General features: G+C 50.3%; 1 protein-coding gene across 10 annotated transcripts in view; it reads right to left on the reverse strand.

Annotated features, from left to right (window-relative positions):
• Positions 1-20,985, reverse strand: part of ACACB (acetyl-CoA carboxylase beta) — a 2,338,068-nt gene that overhangs the window by 1,340,359 nt on the left and 976,724 nt on the right. For all 10 annotated transcript variants that reach the window (XM_078667379.1, XM_078667377.1, XM_078667383.1 and 7 more), the window contains 2 exons: positions 9,775-9,863; positions 9,559-9,683 (listed from right to left, as the gene is read on the reverse strand). In XM_078667379.1, coding sequence (XP_078523505.1) covers positions 9,559-9,683; positions 9,775-9,863 — 214 coding nt within the window. The remainder of the gene's footprint in view (positions 1-9,558; positions 9,684-9,774; positions 9,864-20,985) is intronic.

Consider the following 20,985-nt stretch of genomic DNA (forward strand, 5'->3'; position numbering starts at 1 on the left):
CCTGGCAGTTTTAATTTTATAGCAACAAACAAAAAGTGCCAATTGTGGAGCATATGCTTTCGGGCTGAACAAGCCCTGCATACTGTAATATTTTTAAAAAAGGTTGACTAGGCAAACTAACCCCGAAACCACGCCTCCCCCCTTCCTCCCTCCATTCACCTTTGTATTATCACTTGGGATTCAATGTTGGCAGTGCTGTCAATTAATTCTGCTCCGAAGTCGGGGTTGCAGCAGTCTCAGGCAGGCGTAACAGGTGTAGGTATTTGGGACAGGCGAGCTCTAGGAATTCTTGTGATAGCAGAGATAAAAAATGGTTGCCTCATTTCTCTGAAGGCCGAGCCTTGCCCGGACATCGTGAGCGTTATCTTTTCCATTCCTAGAATGTGCCACAACCATGTGAACCAGCCCGTGTGAGTGGGAATCTGTGGGGTCCCCCAGTGGGTGAGAATGTTCTGCATTGCCGCCCATAGGGTCAGTCCAATCTGACGCCCCTTTCTAGATTTTAAGGGGTACATAAGGGGGTTAGGTACCCCCAAAAGTATATATGCGGGTAATCTTGGTAGTTGGTATCTAAGTGTGTATCGATTTCGTTCAGCACTTGAGTCCAATAGTGCTGTAGTCGCTGGCATTCCCATAATAAATGCACCAGCGTTCCCCGTTCCCCACCAGCAGTCTGGGCTCAGAGCAGGGTTTCTTTGTGTATCCGAGCTGGGGTGTAATTCCTGTATGTGGTTACCTTTGTTAGCGTTTCTGTCAGTGCTGTGTTAGTGGCTGTGTGTCTGGCTCTATAGTATATTCCTTCCTATTCTTTGTCACTCAGTGTCCTCCCTATGTCTTTTTCCAACCTGTCCCGTCCTGCATTGTGCACGTGATTGTTTTGTGTGTTCTGCAGAGTGTAGAGTTCTGAGATTAGTTTCTTATCTGAGGACTTAGACAGAAGACATTTTTCGTATTGAGTAAGGTGTAAGTGCGCTTTGGGCCTATTATGTGGCTGTAGTGCCCAGTGTCGGAGTGTCTCTGGAATCTCAGTCAGCTTTGACCCACAAGAAAGGGAGCACCCCTTCAACATCGAAAAGATGACCCAGAGCCCGGCATTCAGAGCTGCACCATCGTGTAAACCTGGCCTCCCTCACCCCCAGCTTGAACTCTGGATTATTGAATAGTGGAGAAGGTTGTCAAGTTGTGTCTTGTGCTAGTCTGATCCCACGCCGCCATTGTAGTTTGCGTAATGGGGGACAATTACAAGTTTTGGGGTCTGTGTGGTTTCTTAAGGAAGGGGACCTTCAGAAGTGAAATTCCGGCCACTGCCCTGTCCTGAAAAAGCCAGTGCTTCTCGGATTATGCATGGGTCCATTCCACTAGGTATCTCAGCTGCGCAGCGTAAAAATACAATGGGAGGTTGGAGATCCCCAGCCCTCCTTTACTGGGCGGGAGGAAACTAATGGCTTTTTTCATCCGGGATCCGGCCCTGCCAAATGAACTGCTGAATCTCTGACTGTATCTTATGAATCATGCCAGGGGGTGGCTGCAGAGGGAGGGTCTGGAATAACTACAGAATCTTAGAGGAGAATCATCATTTTAATAGCTGTAACTTTGAACCAGCCACGAGATCGGATGGTGTTTCTACTTTTGGATATCAACTCGAATTTGCCTATGGCGGAAGTGATAATTGATGTCGGTCGGCATTGACTTGTGTGGTTGAGGCAAGCTGGATTCCCAAATAGGGAATGGTTACTGTGGGACCACTGTAAAGGATGCTGTTGCAGAAGCTGTTTCACTATTGGAAGCGGGAGGGAGAGGGTGAGCACTACTGATTTCTCTACATTCACTTTGAAGCTGAAGACCCTGCCAAAGGAATCCAGTTCCTCGAGGAAGGCACCCAGGTGTCTGGGTTGTCAAGCGTCACCAGGACGTCATTGAATTGAGGCTTATGGTATGTCTATCCCCCCCAAATGGGACCCTGGAGATGCTTGTGTGGGTACGGATTCTCAGCGCTAATGGCTCCATATATAGCAAGAACACGAGGGGTGATAAGGGACACCCCTGCCTCGTATCTCTTCTAATCTGAAATGGGTCTGATGTGTAACTCTAACCGTTGCCGTGGGAAGACGATAATGTAATATCTGGGTCCCTATCCTTTCCCCAAGCCGAAGTGAATTACTGCACGAGGCATGGCCAATGCACCCTATCAAAGGTCTTTTCAGCGTCTATGGTCATTAGCATGTATTTGCCTGGGGATCGGGACGCCTTCTCTATAATGTGGAGGACCCTTTTGGTGTTGTCACTTGTCTGTCTCTGCGGGATGAAGCCTGCCTGAACGGGGTCAATTAGGCCGGGCATTATGTGCTCACCCTGTGGGCCAGTATTCCTGTAAATAATTTCAGGTCTACATTTAGAAGTGAGATGGGCCGGAACGAACTACAGTATGTTTTGTCCTTCCCTGTTTTGGGGATAACTATTATTGCTGCTTCCAACACTGAAGTTGGAATCGCACCGGGCTCTGAGAAAGTGTTAAAGAGCTACGTCAGGAGTGGAGCCACTACCAGACAAAATGTTTTGTAAAAAGCTGAGGTAAAGCCGCATGGGTCCGGGGATTTTGCTGGTTTTAAGTGAGAAATTACCACAATAACCTCCTCAATCCGGATTTCACAGTCTAGGTACTCGGTTAGCTTCGGGGTCATTGTGGACGATTGCAAATCTAGAAAATATCTGTCACTCTCTGCACTATCCAGTGTTTGGCCCGGGTAGAGGCGTGCATAATAATCTTGAAAGGCTTTGGCTAGTTCAGTGTCTACCGACACTAGACCCCCGTCCTGGTACTGTATCGCCTGGACAACTTGCCTCTGTCGGTACTCACCTTGTTTATGTGCTAGAAGGCGGCCACATAGATCCCCCTACATAGAAAAAGTGATGGAGATGAAGGACTGCGTACTCCGCTCAGTCTAGATCAATCGTAGCTAATTGTGATCGCGATGCCGAGAATTGGCGCCATATTTTGAGAGCCCCCGTCCTCTGGTGAATGTACTCTAATTCTCGTACCTGCAGGGAGAGGCCCTCATTTGTTCTTCCGGAGTGTGTTATCTGCTGAGGATATCGCAATGAATTTGCCCTGAATAACCATTTTAAGCGCCTCCCATAGCGTTGCCATGAGTATCTCTGAAGTGTCATTGTGTTTTAGATAGTCCCCTAAAGCGCTGTAAATTTGTGTCACCACTTCTGGGTGTTGCAGGAGCATGTCTATTAATTGCCACTGTCGGAAAGGGCGTTGCATAGGGGGAAACGACAGCGTGACCGCAACCGTTGCAGTTATTTAGAGAGTAGCTGTATCTCTGTGTCCACTGCGAGTGGATGGAGGTCTCTGGTGTCGATGAGGTAGTCGAGCCTGGCATATGTTTTGTGTGCATTAGAAAAAAAGTGTATTTTCTCTCCTGAGGGTGAGCAGTCCTCCAGAGATCTATCAACCCCAGTTCCCTCAAACGGGTGTGACCTTGTGTGGACAAGGCGCCAGTCTGTCCGTGTAGTTGCGCAGACCTGTCTAGGGTATTGTTAAAAACCAAATTGAGATCCGCCTCGAATAGGATTTTACATTCATCTGTGGCAATTGCCTCTGAAAGTGCCATGAGGAGGAATTTCTCCTGTTCCTCATTCAGTGCATATATCAACCCTATAGTCAGTGCCTGACCACCCAGGGTGAATCTGTAAGTGAGGAACCTCCCTTTAATTTTGGCCTCTTTCTGAACCACTTTACCCCTGAAGATTCGAGACGCCAAAATGGCTACCCCCACAGTTTTGGCGGGGCATGAAGAGAACAAGTGGATGGGGAACACACGAGCCCTGAGCCTGGGGCAGTCTTTGGCTAGGAGGTGGGTTTTCTGCAAGAGACAGATGTCTGCCTTCATATTTTTTAAGTATGAAATTATCGCTCTGCGCTTTACCAGATTATTAAGTCCCCTGACATTGAGGGTGAGAATTCTGAGATGAGTAGGATGCATTACTTAGGATAGACGGTATATCTGTTGAGTAGGCCCCGGATTCTGGTTGCCTACACAGTTCTCTGGTTCCTCCTGGTTGGTCCCCAGAGCCCCTGGGTTGTACCCCTTGGTGTAAATGTTAGGTGAATGGAGAACCCCAAAAGTAACCCCTGAAAACCCTATAACAAAAACAACTAGGTAAACCAATAGAGCGAGCATATAAGTCCTTTGGTCAATCTTAGCCGCCAGGAAGTTGATATGGGGTCCATATTGTAGCCTGTCCACTGACGCCCGCCTCCCCTCCCACCTTCGGACTCTCTGAAGGACCTCTGCCATCTTGTTAAGCTTGTGCATCCTCAGTCTTTGCCAATGCCACATTGATAGACTCCAATGCTTCCTGTTGGCCCTTCATGATCTCTGCTCGGTCCGGCCATCTCGATGTTTGTCAATCAATCAATCAATCCATTTATAGAGCGCGCTACTTACCCGCGAGGGTCTCAAGGCGCTGAAGGGAGGGGGGGGGCGCTACTGCTCAAATAGCCAGGTCTTGAGGTGTTTCCTGAAGGTGAGATGGTCCTGGGTCAGTCGTAGGTGTGCGGGGAGGGAGTTCCATGTCTTGGCGGCCAGGTAGGAGAACGATCTTCCTCCGGTAGTGGCTCTGTCCTTGAGTGAGTAGCCTGAACGTGATCCTCTTGTTGACGGGGAGCCAGTGCAGGTTTCTCAGGTGGGCAGAGGGATGTCGAGGGATGAGTCGTGCGGAGGTGCGCTGAAGTCGTTTCTGAAGTTTGGCTGTGGTTCCTGCATAAAGGGAGTTCCCGTAGTCCAGTCGGCTGGTGACGAGGGCCTGGGTGACCGTCTTTCTGGTTTCTGTGGGGATCCACCGGAAGATCTTTCGAGGCATGCGCAGGGTGTTGAAGCATGAGGATGAGATGGCTTTGACTTGTTTGGTCATCGTGAGGGAGGAGTCCAGGCTGAATCCCAGGTTGCGTGCGTGCGTGGTCTGTGGGTGTTGGTGCAGTGCCCAGCGCTGTGGGCCACCAGGAGTCGTCCCAGGCGGAAGGGGATTGTCCGAGGATAAGGGCCTCTGTCTTGTCTGAGTTCAGTTTCAGCCGACTGAGCTTCATCCATTCCGCTACGTCTTTCATTCCTTCCTGGAGGTTGGTTTTGGCGGTGGTTGGGTCTTTGGTGAGGGAGAGTATCAGCTGGGTGTTGTCTGCGTAGGAGATGATGTTGAGGTTGTGTTTGCGTGCGATGGCGGCGAGGGGGCTCATGTAGATATTGAAGAGGGTTGGGCTGAGCGAGGAGCCTTGGGGTACGCAGCAGATGATCTTGGTGGCCGTGGAGCGGAACGGCGGGAGGCGGACTCTGGGTTCTGTTGGAGAGGAACGAGGTGATCCAGTCAAGTGCTTTTCCTTGGATGCCAGTGTTGTAGAGGCGGGTTATTAGGGTGTGGTGGCAGATGGTATCAAAGGCGGCTGAGAGGTCCAGAAGGATGAGAGCGGTTGTCTCCCCGTTGTCCATCAGGGTCCTAATGTCGTCGGTGGCTGTGATGAGGGCTGTCTCGGTGCTGTGGTTGGCTTGAAATCCGGATTGGGATGGGTCGAGAGAGTTGTTTGCCTCGAGGAATGCAGGCAGCTGTTTATTGACGGTCTTCTCGATGACTTTAGCCGGGAAGGGAAGAAGAGAGAAGGGGCGAAAGTTCTTGAGCTCTTTGGGGTCAGCTGTGGGTTTTTTCAGAAGGGTGTTGATCTCTGCGTGCTTCCAGCTCTCTGGGAAAGTGGCTGATGCGAAGGAGTTGTTTATGACGTTCCGAAGGGGGGGTGCGATGATGGTGTTGGCTTTGCTGTAGATGTGATGAGGCATGGGTCAGAGAGAGAGCCAGAGTGGATGGTGTTCATAACGTGGGTGGTGTCTTCTGTGCTGATGGGGGTCCAGTCGCTCAGGGTGGTGGTGGGGGTCGTTGATTTGGTGATTGGAGGCGGAGTCTGGGTGTCAAAGCTGTTGTGTATATCTGCGATCTTGCGGTAGAAGAACGTGGCGAGGGAGTTGCAGAGGTCTTGCGGCGGTGTGATGTCGCTTTTGCTGGCGCTGGGGTTGGAGAGCTCTTTTAGAGTTCCTTGCTGTTGTGGGTGTTGTTGTCCACCCGCTCTTTGAACGATGTCCTTTTGGTGGTGCGGATCAGCTGGTGGTGTTCGCGAGTGGCGTTCTTGAGGGCTGTCGTGTTTTCTGTCGTCCATTTGTGGCGCCATATTTTTTCGAGAGTGTGGCATGATTTCTTTGAGTCTTTGAGGGCGTCGGTGAACCATGTGGTTTTCCTTTTGCTGGTCTTGCCTGGGGGGTTCTTCAGTGGAGCAAGGTTGTAGGCACAGTTGGTGAACCACTGTGCGAAAATGTGAGCTGCGTCGTTGGTGTCAGAGGTGTCGGCTGGTGGGTTCTGGCTCAGTGATGTGGTTAGCTGGTCTGTGGTGACTGTTTGTGTGGAGTCTGGACCCTTGTCGCCGCCATCTAGGTTGATGGTCTCCCCAGCCAGGGGGCGAGACCCTCCCGTCACCGTTTCCTTACGGTGGTTCCTGACCCAGCAACTGACAGGCCTCTGAGAGGGAGCATATCTGCTGGACCTTGCCACCAAAGTGAGAAATAAGCCTCAAAGGATGGCCCCAGGAGTATGCAATATCTTTTTTGGGGAGATGTGTACTGACTGGGCGAAATCCCCTTTGTTTTTGTAGTGTGAGGGAGGTCAGGTCTTGATATAGCATCAGGGTTTGGTTTCTAAACATGACAGGATGCACTGTCCGTGCTTTGCGCAGTATTTCCTCTTTGGTTTGGACGACGTGCACACAGACTAAAATGTCTGCTTGGGGGGGCCTTGTTGGAGCGAGGTGGGCCTACTCTGTGTGCTCTATCCAGTTTAAGTTCTATACTGACAGGGTAACCGAGCACATGATTAAAGAGATCCCTCACGAAGCCAAAGATGTGTCCTCCCTCTGTTTTGGTTGTGACTCCTTGTATCCTAATGTTTTTCCTGCAGGACAGATTCTCAAGGTCTTTCAGGTGGGATTGCAGGTCTATATGTTGGTCTTGGGAGTCGGAGGGCCTCCTGCTGTAGGGCCTCAACCTCCATGTCTCAACTGTCCCCTTTATCTTTCAGGGCAGCAACTCTTTCCCCAGGAGCGTCAGCATCTCTTCTGGTCTCTGATCTCTTGCGTGAGGACTGTCTAGAGGTCCTCTCGAAGGGTTGTGAAGAGCGACTCCAAGAATGCATGGGTCACTGGTTCTTCTATTAGGCTTTCGGTCTGTGTGCGGGCGTCTCCCCAGACGAGGGGCCATCCGCTGTGCCGCTGCCGGTAGGTCGCATGAGCATGTATTTAAGAGATCGGTCCTTCTTTACTCGACTGGTGGACATAGATCTGATTCTTATGGTTCCTTTGCTCTCTGCTCCAGGGGACCAAGCTCCCAGGATGCTGGGCTAGTCCTCTTTGGCTGAAACCTTCAATATGTGCTAGGTCAAGGCCTCTGGGCAGCACCGCGTGTGCGCGAGGGCACCATACCTCAAGATATCTTCCAATAGACACACTGGGCACCCTGGTGCCAGTCTGCTCTCCAGAACCGGTGGGGCTCACCTCCGCACACTGTGTATTCTGCTCTTACCTCTATCCCGGGTCTCGGAGTGAGGCCACCAGGTTTCAATTTAGCCCCAGCCCGTTGGGGCGTGACACTTCCCAACAATGTTGTGTCACCAGCTAGCTGGTCTTTATTGAGGTAGGGGCATATGCAAGGCCTGCGCTCCCCTCCAGATGTCCCTGACTGTCTGTGGGCCCCTAGTTGCCGGAGGTGCCCCTAGGGCCACTGCCCCCTCTCGAGTCCTCGGCACGTCTCTGGCCTCCCAGTCGTGGGGGGTGCTACTGCTGTTTTGTTCATGCATTAGCCGCTAGCGGTGACCGCTGTTCTTCACAACACGCTAGTAGGGGGGGGTCAATGCGGAGCCTTAGTTCTCTTCGGTAGGGCATGCAATCTCCCGCTTCTAATCTGCTGTTTGCTGCTGCGGCCGCCGCGGCTATCGAAGGGTAGGGGTGCACGTTGGCCTCGTTCTCGTCAACCTCCTTTCTTTTGCCCGTCTGTGTCCCGAGGCCCAGCTATGGGTGTGTTTCGGCCTGTTGTTGGGTGCAACTGGGGAAAGGGCCCCTTCCTTGGGGAGTCCCTCGCTGTTGGGTCCGCAGCTGAAAATGCAGTGCCACAGTCTTTCTCCCACTCCTACCTCCTTCCCCACCAGCACAGCAGGACTCAAGGACTAAACACAATGGAGCATGTCCCCTGGACCTCCAGAATCTGTGCGATAATGCTCCTCACCTCAGAAGCAGGAGGGGAGGGATGGGGGGTTGGGGGGGACGCGCAGAACCGGGACTCCAGTATTGGATGCCAGCTCCGGTTAGTTTCAAAAAGTAATAGGCCGCGAGGCTATGGATGTCCATGGGCACTCCCCCTGCCCCCCCCCCCCCCAGGTCTCGGCGAGGTCCAGCAGTACCTCCACTCTCAGACCCATCCTCGCTGCCACTCAACTCCGCTTGTTCATTCCACTCTATGTCGGCCCCCTTGGGTACCTCTCTGCCTGTCAATCGCTCTCTGAGAAGAATACGCAGCTCGGTCTGCCGACGGCAGGGCTGGGAACCGACCCATTGTCTCGGCCACCATTTTCTCCTGCCCGTGTGGCGGTCGCCCTTTGCTTCGGTTCTGGGTGGTCGCGGTGAGGCCGAGCCGCTCTGCCCCTGCCAGAATCACCTAGACCCAAATTCCAGATGCTCCACGCTCTTTACGGCGTGTGGGTTCGGCTTGGATGTTGCTGCGGGCATGAGCGACGACGAAGCAGAGTGTCCTACCTTGCCGCCGTCTTTGCCACACCCCTTCCAATTTTCATTTTGGACAATCTGTTGTAAGTAGCAAAACCAAGAGACAACAGAGGGGAAATGGTTCAACGTCTTCACATTCAAGAACAGTAACAGCATTAGCATTGAGATAGTGGGGGCATCTATTTATTTGAAGAGAGGTCCTACAGATTAGGAATACAAGCAAAACCACTCAGAGGCTGTATGATATTAGAGGTCTTAGCTACTGACGATAATTTGAAGGTGGCTTAAAAACAGCCACCACCATTACAGTAACCGAATGGGCATTACTTTGCAGACTTTTGTTCTGTTCTATCTCTTCTGCTAAACTGATGATCTCAGTACATGAATACCAGGATTTTTATCCAGTCTTAGGAACTTGATTAATACAAAAAAAACATGATCTTAACAAATCATTTTATATCTTTGTCCTTGTAATGTTTAATGCAGTTATTTAAAAGAACCTGTTTGGAGAGTACGGTCTAGTCCAGTCCCAATAATGCGTTTCCGCCCCCACTCTGATTACATTGTAGGGTTTGAAATATCAGCCCAACTGGACCACACACACTGTACAATTTAAATAGAAAACCTCATGTTCAAGGCACTCATGGTACTGAAAATATGTTTGCTGTGAAGCTGTTTGCAGCTCTTTAGAACTGTATCTGCAATGTATGCGAAACAAATACATCAATATACTATTTACTTACAATTAACCTTGTGACAAGCAGATTTTTCTTTGCCACCTGAGCATGGGAGAATATACACTCTAACACTGGTGTCATGTCCGGCTTATACTGCTCCCGCAGATTTATTACACACTTGTCATAGTGAGCTAAAGGATATATAAACAGAAAAGATGTGTTACTGATCTATGTTTAAATTAAGACATGTATCCAAATCACAGGACTGTGGTGTAAAGTTACCTTGCTGAAACTGGGTTTCCACCTGCAAATATCTCCTCAGCAAGTCCAGTACAGCTGATTTCATGTAGCCCCGAATCCCACTACGATATCTAGGAGCAAGAGCAAGTTAACACAGACATCTTTAGACTCAGCAAGTCTTAATGTCCTACAGGAAAGTTGCACCAAAAGTGTTTGATATGCTATCCCAAACTAACCCAAAGAGAACCCCTAACGCAACAAATATTCCCACACACTTCTTTCAACTAATACCTTTCACAAATGTGCTCTGTGTTTACCACATTATAATTTCTGCATTCGCTCCCATAATGGCAAGCATAACATGAAAAAGCACAATATTCTGCCAAGTGAATAACAGATCCCAAGAATCATTTTGTTCAATACAAATGTTTCCAGAAAATAATATAATTTAGGTAAAATAGTATAATTGAGTTTCACAAATTGTGAGGTCAGAAAATACTTTGTACTATGAAAACGGATAATTAGACAAATCAAAGGTAGGAGCACACCAATACACATGCCACAAAAATGTAAAAAGATAAAGGTTTTTGCACCTGTATGTGATTTAAAATTCCAGATACAGAATAAGGCTATGTTTGAAAACCTAATGTGCACCTAAGCTGGCAGAAAACATGCCATCGTTGTTAGGGGCTGATAAAGGCCTTTCTTTACACACAGCGGGCAAGACCAAATACAGTGCACACCCAACCATGCCCCGAGCGTTTGTGGGTATTTCCTAATAAAAAAGAATTTTTTATTTTATATTTTTTTATTGCACAAACTCAGGTTACACGGCTTCAGGCCTACAACCCCACGGGCCGGCCGCGACATATACATAGTGGATAGGGCACAAATACTTCACTACACAGCCCGACTGCCGACAACCCGGGGGTCCGGCGGCGCATTCCAATCTACAAGGAAGTGAGATTTCAAAGCATCCCCCATCCTGTCGCGTGTGAGTCACTAATGCAATGTATTGGTGATGCTACCTCCTAGCTCCTACCCGATTCTCGAGTCGGAGCGCACCTCATCAGAAGCTAAATTTGTGTGACCTCAACTCTGGGACCCTACTACAAGCCCATGTGCCCTCAACTTGTGAATTTCCCTCCCCCCACCCCTCCCCCCTCCCCTCTCTCCCCCTCCCTCACTTAGTCTACGTGTGTTACCTCTCCAATCCTCAAGGTGTGCTAACCTAGTCTTCCACCCCGCCACTACCGTCGCACCCAAGCTTCCCAGGAGTTAGAAACCTGCCTACATGTTAGTGGCCATGCAGGAGTCACAGCATTACCAGGTACGTGGTGTGTTCCCCTTGGAGATGTCCCTATCCCTTACTCTCCACTCAGCCTATTCCCCGTCTGCCTCCCCTCCAGTGGCTAGACCAACGCTCCTACCCCTGCACAGTCAGATGCTGACGGCAGCCTGTAAGAGAGCCTGGGGTCCGGACGCCTCCTGCGCCATCGACTCACCGTCGGAGCTGCTAGCGCATGCATTCTGCTGGTCACGCAGGTATGTCTGGTATAACGCCCAGAAATTCTTTGGGCGGCTCTTTGGGGGGGAGCAGCTCACTATACGTTTCCGCCTGAGTGCTACAGTATAGCATATCCCGCGCCCATCTGGACTTGGTGGGTAACGGACCTCTCATCCAGCACTGGGCTACTACTCTTCTAGCCATTAGCAGCCCCATGTCCGCAAGCCTGCGGAGCGCGACTGGGAGCCCTCTCGAATTGCCAATAAGAGCCAGGCCAGGCTCCGGGGGCAAGTCTACCTCCAAAATTTTGCTCATTTCCGTGAAGATTTCACACCAGAATGCTTGCACACCCGGGCAGGACCAGGCCAAGTGCATGAAGTCAGCGTCGGCCGCATGGCAGCGTTCACAGGTCGCCTCAGGTCGTAGGCCGTACCTGCGAAGCCTCTCCGGAGTGTAGTACACCCTCTGTAGGAATTTGAAATGAACGAGTCGATGTTTCCCGTTGAGGAAAATCCGTTTCGTGCTCTCACAGCAATAGCGCCACGTCGCGTCATCGATCGTGAGCTCCAAATCTCTCTGCCACGCTAGTCTGGCTTTCATGAGTTGATGTCCACCATGGGACATGGCTACTTTATAGAGGTTTGTGAGGAGCTTCTGAGGTTCCTTTCGTTTAATAACATACGTCACTTCAGGGACGTCTGGTGGTTCCGCCATGTCCGGGCCCAGTTTTTCCGCGAGTGCGCTTCGAGTCCTATGAAACTGAAAGCGTTGCAGAAGAGGGGGTACATTCCCATCCCCGCGCACCTGTTCCCAGGTCTTGACTACCCCGTCGCGGAATAAGTCACCCGCTTTGCTGAGTCCTAATTTTGCTAGCTCATTTGTGACCGCCCTTTCCGCCATAGGCGGGAGCCATATCATCCATTCCAGCGGCATCTCCGGTGAATACAATGAAGCACCACCTTGTCGACTCAGGAGCGAGTGCCAGGCGTGGTTAGCAGAGGTGATAGAGTCTAATATTCCTGTCCTGCGGTCCTGCGGTTTACAGATTGTCGCTGGGAGCGGCAACGGATGAGCAAATAGACGCTCCATTCGCACATGTGGGATCAGCTTATCTCCATGTATCCAAGTGTGGAGGTGCGATGCCTGCGCCACTCTGTAATACAGTTCTAAGTCCGGGGCTGCCAAGCCTCCCATGCTATACGGCAGGGTGAGCGTCGACCATTTGACCCTAGGCTGTTTCCCCGCCCAAGCTAGTGTTATCATGAGGCTAGTCAGGCGTTGAAAAAAGGCCCTAGATAGCACTATTGGCGAGGCGTTGAAGAGGAACAAAAACCTCGGCAGCACTACCATTTTCATGATAGCAATGCGGCCCATGAGTGTGAGCGGTAGTTTGTTCCAGATCGTTATGTCGTCTTCCAGCCTGCTGACCGCTCTGCCATAGTTCTGGCTAACGAGCAAATCCGAGTCCGCATGTATTTGTATCCCCAAGTACCTAATCGGGTCATCCGTCCACTTCAGAGGAAACTCAGTCTCAACCTGCGTGGTCACTGGGGTCAAGGGCAGCACCATCGATTTTGCCCAGTTGACTTTAAGCCCGGACAGCCCTCCGAAGCGCACAACCTCCCTCAGCAGTGGGGGGAGCGATGTCGCTGGATCGTGCGCATACAGCAACGTATCATCCACGTACATGGACACACCTATTTTGTACGTCGGGAAGCGTATGCCCTTGTGGCTGTGATATTCTCTCAGCGGACATGCTAGTGGCTCCGCGGCCAGTGCATAGGGCAGGGGGGATAGTGGGCACCCCTGCCTGGTACCCCTGCCGATGTAAAGAGGCGTCGATATCGCATTGCCCACTCGTACTCTAGCCGAAGGCCCCTTGTAGAGCGCTCCCACCATTTGCAAGAAGGGGTTCGCCGAGTCCCATGCGTCGCATCACCAGTAGGAGGAACGGCCACTCCACCGAGTCGAACGCCTTCTCCATATCTAGGAAAAGTGCCACCGCCGGTGTGTCCTGCTTTACATGTTGGATAGTGCCTAGCACCGAGACAGGGGACGGTATGATCCGCAGTCGTCGTGCGCATTGCCCGGTTTCAGAATGGTGACAATCATGGCTTCTCGCATGGTGCCAGGCATGCTGCCTTGCTCACAGATGTCCCCCAGTAGCCTATGAAGATGCGGTAGCAACTGCTCCTGGAATGTTTTATAAAAGTCTACGGACAGACCGTCTATACCCGGCGCACTGCCCGAGCGCATTGAAGCTAGGGCGTCTTTGATTTCTTCCAGCTGTATGGGACACATGAGGAATTCCCTCTGAGCATTTGTTAGGAACGAGAGCTTTATATGTTCCAGATAGTCCAATATTTCAGCCGACATGTCTCCACTCCTGGAGGAGTAGAGCTCCGAATAGTAGTCCCTAAAGACAGAGGCAATGTCCGCCTCATCAGTGACTCTGTCCCCGTCCTTCTTTCTTACCTCCGAGATCATCTGCTTCCCTCTGCGGCCCTTGAGTATATTAGCCAATACCGAACCAGGCCTCTCCCCCTCCCCGTACGTACGGGCCGTTGCATATTTGCCCATGTGCTGGACCTCTCTGTCAGCCTCCTCGTGGTATTCCAGTAACAGGCGCTTAATTTCATCCTCGAGTGCAGCATCCGGTCCGATACGGATCCGTTCCTCCAGGGACGGCAATTGAAGCTCCAACGCCACTAACCTACCCCTCGTCGCCTTCAGGACACTGGAGTGTTTAGACATTGCAATACCCCGTATATAGACTTTGAAGGCCTCCCATACTGTCTGGAAATCCTCCACAGAACCTACATTCTTCTCAAAGAATAAGTCTATTGCCTCCGCCAATTCACCGCGAAAGACGGGATCCAGAACCGAATACGGCGGGAAACGCCACGTGAAGGGGGGGATCCTACGCACCGGGGACTCTATGAGTAGTAGCACAGGAGAATGGTCCGACAGAGTGCGCGGGAGCACTTTGCAGTGCTTGATAGATCGATTAATCTCCGCAGTGGCGAACCAGTAATCGATCCTGGTGTGAATATCGTGAAACGCAGAGTAGTGGGTGAAGCCGTCAAGTCCAGCGTTCCTGCTCCTCCATACATACTCCATGTCTAATACTAGCAGTTTTGCGGTGAGCGACTGTGCGGCCGCCGAGGGTCTTCGAGAAGGACCCGAGGACCTGTCCAAGTCCGAGTTAGGCGTCAAATTGAAGTCCCCCCCATAGTATGTGCGGGTGAGCGTGCCCACCCACTTCACTAGCTAGCGTATCATAAAACTCAGGGGAGTCATAATTGGGACCGTAAGTGTTAACAACGATCAATTCTAGCCCCAGACCCTTGCAGGACGCTATAACATACCTTCCCTCCGAGTCCGCCCTGAGTGTCTGTATTTGGATGTTTGTTTTCGGGTTAACCCATGTGATAACCCCCCTTGCATGTGTAGTGAAACCCGCCACTGCTATGTGTCCCTCCAGGCCTCTGTTATGTAACATCCTACTCGTGAGTGGCAAGTGCGTCTCCTGTAATAGCGCTATGTCGATGTTATGACGCTTGAGGTAGCTTAACACCTTTCTGAGTTTCCTGTAGTCGTTCAGCCCCCGAACCTTCCACTTAAGGGCACTGAGCGTGGAGGATTGTGCAGTGGTATGTGTACTATTTACTTCAGCCATCGTGGCGTGACACTAGGTGAGGTAGCACGGTTCAGAATATGTACACGTGGCAGTTCGGGGCTAGCACTTGTAGACATTTGAGAGTAGCTGTACCTTGTGTAGACTAGCAAACAAAAACATTCCCCGTTACTCAACAGTCCCCCACCCACCTCCCACAGCAGACCAACCCCCACAACTCGGCCTAGCATGATAGGTTCGACTCCCCACCTTCCCTCCCTACAGCCCAAAGTGTCCCCAACTGAACAAATGTGTGCTATCAGCGCGAGGGCAGAGGTCGCCAATATAGTACAAAGAATGCGTTCATACCTCATCCTGACTTTGAGCGTCTGAGAGCTCCGTCACCCCTGCAAAGTCTTTGCGCTCGAGCTTCACGGCCCGAGCCGTCCCCCGCCACCCAGCCAGCCCCCCTCAGAATCAATGTCGTACTTCCCCCCCTCCCCCCCGCCCCAGAGAATATGCTAGACAACTGTGCGCAGCCAGAGGCCACAGTCCAAACCGCAGTCCATACATTACAACTTGCCTCTGCGGTAAAACAACAGGTAATTAACCAGAATCTATCTCACCGGAGCTCGGAGTCTTCGCAGGTCTCGCAGTCTTGTAAGGATCTGGTGTCGTCCAGGCCCCGGACCATCAGAGGCAGCATGCGGCAACGTTCTGATCACCCTCGGGATCTCGCTCCCGGTCAGTAGCCCGAGGTAGCGTGATCCTGGCCCACAGCAGAAACACTATTCCTGGTCCTCCAGCCCGCTGGTCTGTTCTCGTTCACTCTCTTGGCTTCTGGGACTGTTCCGCCGTTTCTTTGTCCATGTTTTCAACGCTTTCTGCAACTCCTTAGGATCAGTGAAAATATGTGAATGCCCCTGTCTGTTGATGCGTAGCTTCGCCGGATACAGCATAGCATAGTCCAGCCCCAGGTCACGGATTTGCTGTTTGTACGGGGCAAAATGGCGCCGCTCCTCCTGCACCCTAGCCGTGAAGTCTGGGTACAGCGATATGGACGATCCCTCGTATTGCAGTGTCCCTTTCTCTCTGGCCTGTCGGTGGGCAGTGTCCCTATCCCTGTAGTTCAGGAGTTTCGCAATGATTGGCCTTGGTGGGGCACCCACACGCGGCCGCGGGCCCAGCGAGCGATGAGCCCTTTCCACTATGAACATAGTTGAAAAAACATTGTCTCCTAGTAACGTGGTGAGTAATTTCTCCACAAAGATCTCCATTTTCCCCACTTGTGTCGTTTCTGGTACGCCCGTAATGCGTATGTTGGAGCGTCGAGAACGGGCCTCCAAATCTTCTGCCTTGTCTTGGATGACCTGGAGGAGTTTCCCAATCTGTTTGCGGTCCTTATCCAGGTCCATTTGGGCCTCTTCCATTTCAGTCAGGCGCCTCTCGGACATGTCTATCCTCTCCGCATGCTTGTCCACTCTCTCAGACATCCGGTCCATGCGATAGGTGAGGGCGTCAATCTTCGTCCCTATCGCTGCCATGCTGTCCTGAAGGCCCTTCTCCATGGTGACTAACAGACCCTTGATATTAGCATAGAACGTGCTCTCCGGGCCCCTGTCCCGCTGCGTTGGCGAGGGTTCTTGTACTTCCGGGGGTTTCGACTTGCGCTTCTCAAACGCCAACTTTAACTGCGTCTTGTCACCTTTGCCCATGGTCGCCTCCTCCGCACTCGCAAGTCTGGTCCTTCTGGCGGTCGGTGCAGTCGCCACTGTCAGCTCCCGCACAGTCGGCTCGTCGCGCACGCTATGGTCCCCTGCTCAGTTCTCCAAGTCGCCGCGACTCCCCACCGGTTAACTGCCAAAGTTCTGTGCGGAGGCCCACCGACCTGAACCGGACAGCAGGGGGGTAGGGGGTGAAGGGGGGGGCGCAACTGTGCTCCTCAGGTCCGTGAATCGTGCCCCGCTACTGAGCAGGCGCCAGAGCCGAGCCTCAGTGGATAGGGTAGGTGAGCTCCGTATCGCCAAGCCCCCTGATTTGCTCCTCTTCACAGCTGTCCAGAAGTGCCCCCTCAATGTCCAGCCTCGGAGTTCCCTCGCGGCCCTCCTGTCGGCAAGTGATCGCCAAAGGCGTGCACCCTGGGTCCCCCCAAGTCCACTCGAATACACCCAGTGTGCGCGGCCAGTACTCTCGGGGCCCTCTCACCTTGGTGACGCGGCGCCTCAAACTGCCAGGTCCGGGGCTCAAGCGCAGGCCCACTATGTCTTTTGCGGCTCACAGCTCTTTCTCCCGCCGCGTCGAGTCTGTGTATCAAATCGTGAGGGGCCAGGACCAGCCGCCCGGCAGCCCCCTGCAGACTTCGCCACGCTCTATGCCAGCGACTTTAATAGAGGCCCTCCGCAGGCCCGGGCAAAATGCGATGAGGCGTCCACCCTTCCGTGGGCCGCAGCCTCACATCGGACGCGGGCAGGTGACTGTAGCCCCCAGCGCGCCCCCGCGGGGGGGGGAGGGGTGTCACCAGCTCTCACTATTGCCGCTTCACTGCCGCTGGTGCGGGCTCGCCGAGGCCTGGATGGTCCGGCAGGCCGCACGTCGCGTTACACCCTCCGGGGCAGTGTTCAGGCAAGGGCCCGGCTCCACGGCCCAGCTCGCCCCAGTGCTCGCTGTGTGCGTTCTCGGCCCCCGCTGCGCGAAAACGCGCCGCTGCTTCGCTGCAGGTGCCGGGCGGCTCCGGGGGTCAGGCGACAGCCTCGCGGCCCTCGGCGCTCGGCCGAAACAGGATAATTGCTGGATGTTTAGGAGTGACGGCGCGGAGCTCTCACTTTAGGCGTCTGCCATGTTCGCCGACTAGCACCGCCCCCCGGGTATTTCCTAATAATTTTCCAACCCTGGCAGGTCCATTCATTAGAAAACTTTATTCGGTTATTATCAATAAATCAACCATAAAAGTACATTCAAAATTACAGTATTAAAAACATCAATCATAGCTAAAAATGAAAATTTCAAATAAAATGATTTCCGCAATCTAAAAACATATTTAGCAGAAACAGATGCAACTGTTAATATAGTATCTAGATCCTGTATTGCTAAAAAAGCAATGCAACACCGATTCACTTCCATAGCCTTCAGTATGGGTACAATACATCTCTTCCGTGGCATTACATAGAACTTACAAAAAAATAAAATATGAATGTCTGATTGTTCTGATAGATCATCACAGGGGCATTTACTCAATTGTCGTGACCAATTATTCATATCAGGGAAGCTAAGGGCTCTAAAAAGAATGTTTAATCCAAAACGTGTTAATAAGAACCTTTCGCGATCACTCATATGTAGAGTTGCATATGGTTGTAGGTTGCTAGGGGTCATTATTAGTTGATGGGCAATTACTGTCTTTTTCTTTGTTTCATCATTAAATCTACTTTCTTCCAGGTACTTCATACATTGGTATTTAAGCTCCTTTCTGGGGGTATGACACATTGAGAGCGGGTCATCATAATATTCTTGACAGCCCAATTTTATTAGAAAAGTTCACACATATGAAAGCCATCTTATCCTGCTCACATGGTCTAGGCTTATCGCATCCTTTAAGATAGTGCGGTTCAGGGCACACTCCTCGGTGGTCCAAACCCTGTGCCACAAAAGTACTAGTTGGACCTTGATAGTATCTTTGATATATGGTTGACCAAGTTCCGTGTGACAAATATAAGTTGAGACACTCTCTGGTACAGCTAGGAGATATCTCAAAAACATGTTTTCCGCCAACTGGATGCATTTCACATTGGCATATCCTCATATACCTGCACCATAGACAGCAGTTGCTGCACACGTTGCGCTATAGATTTTTAAAAGCTCCCTAATTGGCTTTTTGCCCATCTTTTTACAGAAGTTTTTTAGAGCCATAATGGCTTTACAGAACATCAGCCTTCTTGATCTTATTGAGCTTGACCACAGGCCGGATTCCTCAAACAGTATGCCTAGGTACGGGAAAGTGGGGGTGAAGTCCAAGGGACTTGAATTAATATACATGATTTTTTTCCGTTTATTTGCCCCTGGGCCACAATTCATACAAAACGTTTTTGTACAATTAATTTTCAGGTCCAGGCTAGACATATAAGTGTTGAAAGATGTTATCATTCTTTGCAAAGCGAGGGGGGTCCGGGCCATTATGACCGCATCATCCGCATACAGGAGTGCAGGGATTGATCTTTTTGCTATCATAGGCATATCTCTGCACTCCTGCAGCAGGGTTATTTCCAGGTCATTAATGTAAACTAAAAATAAGAAGGGAGCAAGGACGCACCCTTGTCGCACCCCTCTCGCTATGCCAAACGATCTCTTACCTGGCAAGTAATCCATTGCTATTATAGCAAGGAGTGAGTGGACAAATATTAAACCTGAAAATGTACATATCTGCTGATTTAGCTGTGCAGGTTTACAACCTTTTGGAATATACGCAAAAGTAAATTGTTATGAGGACTTCCATGAGTTCGTCTGGATCATTTTCGACTTAGTGCAGTGCTGCGACACTGGCAATTCTGATTCATAGGTGCCTTAAGAGCTCAGATTCTGAAGAATCCATAACTGGCATGACGAAAGGGGTTTAAACTCCAATCGCCAATGCATCTATTCGGAATTTCTGATCAGTGTATGGCCGTAGGTGGGCTTGCTCTACCAATGTATATGACCAATTAAAAAAAAAATGGTAATAGAAACGGGAGCAATTTATTTATTATTGGAAGGCTGTGTTTCCTATGAAAAAAGTGCTAGATTCCTTTGTAGCAATTGGTTGTGTTTCAACTAATGCTCCATCTATTTCATACTGAATGTTGGAAGTACCACATCTGCTCTAAACGTACTTCCCATCTCCCTTCGTACTCCCTTTTCTGTCTGAACCAATCAGCTGCAGGTCCTTTCACTCAACTAAAACAGCTCTTCTTTACATCCAGCTTCCTCACTTCTCAATAATCATACTTCGATTTTGGTTCTAATCCTTTTTTGGCTGCTTTTGACGATGGGAATCACTATGCTGCTTGGCAATCCTCAATTTGTGAATACCCTGATGTGGTTCCACTCCTTATTGTCACTTAAAATATCATCTGCTTCATGGCTCAAAACACATGTCCACCTCTTGACAAACACAATTGCTGTTTGACATATTTTCAGTTTGCTAATAAATCAAAAATCTCTGTCTTCAATCCTAGTTTCTTATGGTAAAATCTACCAAGACTTATATTCTCTTTTATATCATGAACTACTTTGGTTCTTCCTACTGATCATCACTTTTCCTCACCTGCTTTCATGGACACCGTTACAGCCAATCCCTATATTGCTCACCCCGCAATATTCAGCAACTGAACCTACCTCAAATTCATCCTTTTGTTTTCTTTCTATTTATTCACAAAACCTCCCCTCACCCTCTCCTTCTGATGCCAATTAACTCTTTCAACAATCTTTTCTTCCATCTTAGACTCTGATGCCCATCCAGCCTCAATCACCTGGTCCAGCTGTAACCACCCTTCTCTCTCCCACTCTTTTCTGTCAACTAGGCCACAAACCTACATTATACTACAACAATACCTATGCATCATGTGTGCATGCATTTATGGTTTAATTGAAACTTATCTTGCTCATCTCTTGCATGGCCCTCCACCTGAAAGACCACTTAGCCATATCGCCCAGCTCAGACTCAGTACTCTGCCTCTGGTTTATTGCTTATACAATGCCTGCACTTACAGGCTTGCATTCTTCCTCTCTTTTTAATTGAACTCAGTACCATGAGGCCTTCAGGCCCACATGTTATTTATAAATAAAAAAAATCATCAATCACTCATCCACTGAACTTATTGTCTTTGCCCCATCTTGTGTGTCCTCTGTCCTTCCACCAAAAACAGAACACATATCTTGTTTAATTAAATAACGATTTCATAATCCCCTATATATTTGTCTCCTGATATGTTTATATTATTTTAAAAGATCTTGTAACTTTGTCAGGAAATCTTGAATCTTTGAATATGTTGTAACAATTACGAAAAAATGTCCATGCTGAATGGATGTGTTTTCTTGTGATTTTACTTTGGAATCAGTAAATTGTCAATAGGCCTTCCATATTCTCAGATTAAAACAGTTT

The sequence above is a fragment of the Lissotriton helveticus genome, chromosome 11 (assembly GCF_964261635.1).
Source record: "Lissotriton helveticus chromosome 11, aLisHel1.1, whole genome shotgun sequence".
NCBI lineage: Eukaryota > Metazoa > Chordata > Amphibia > Caudata > Salamandridae > Lissotriton > Lissotriton helveticus.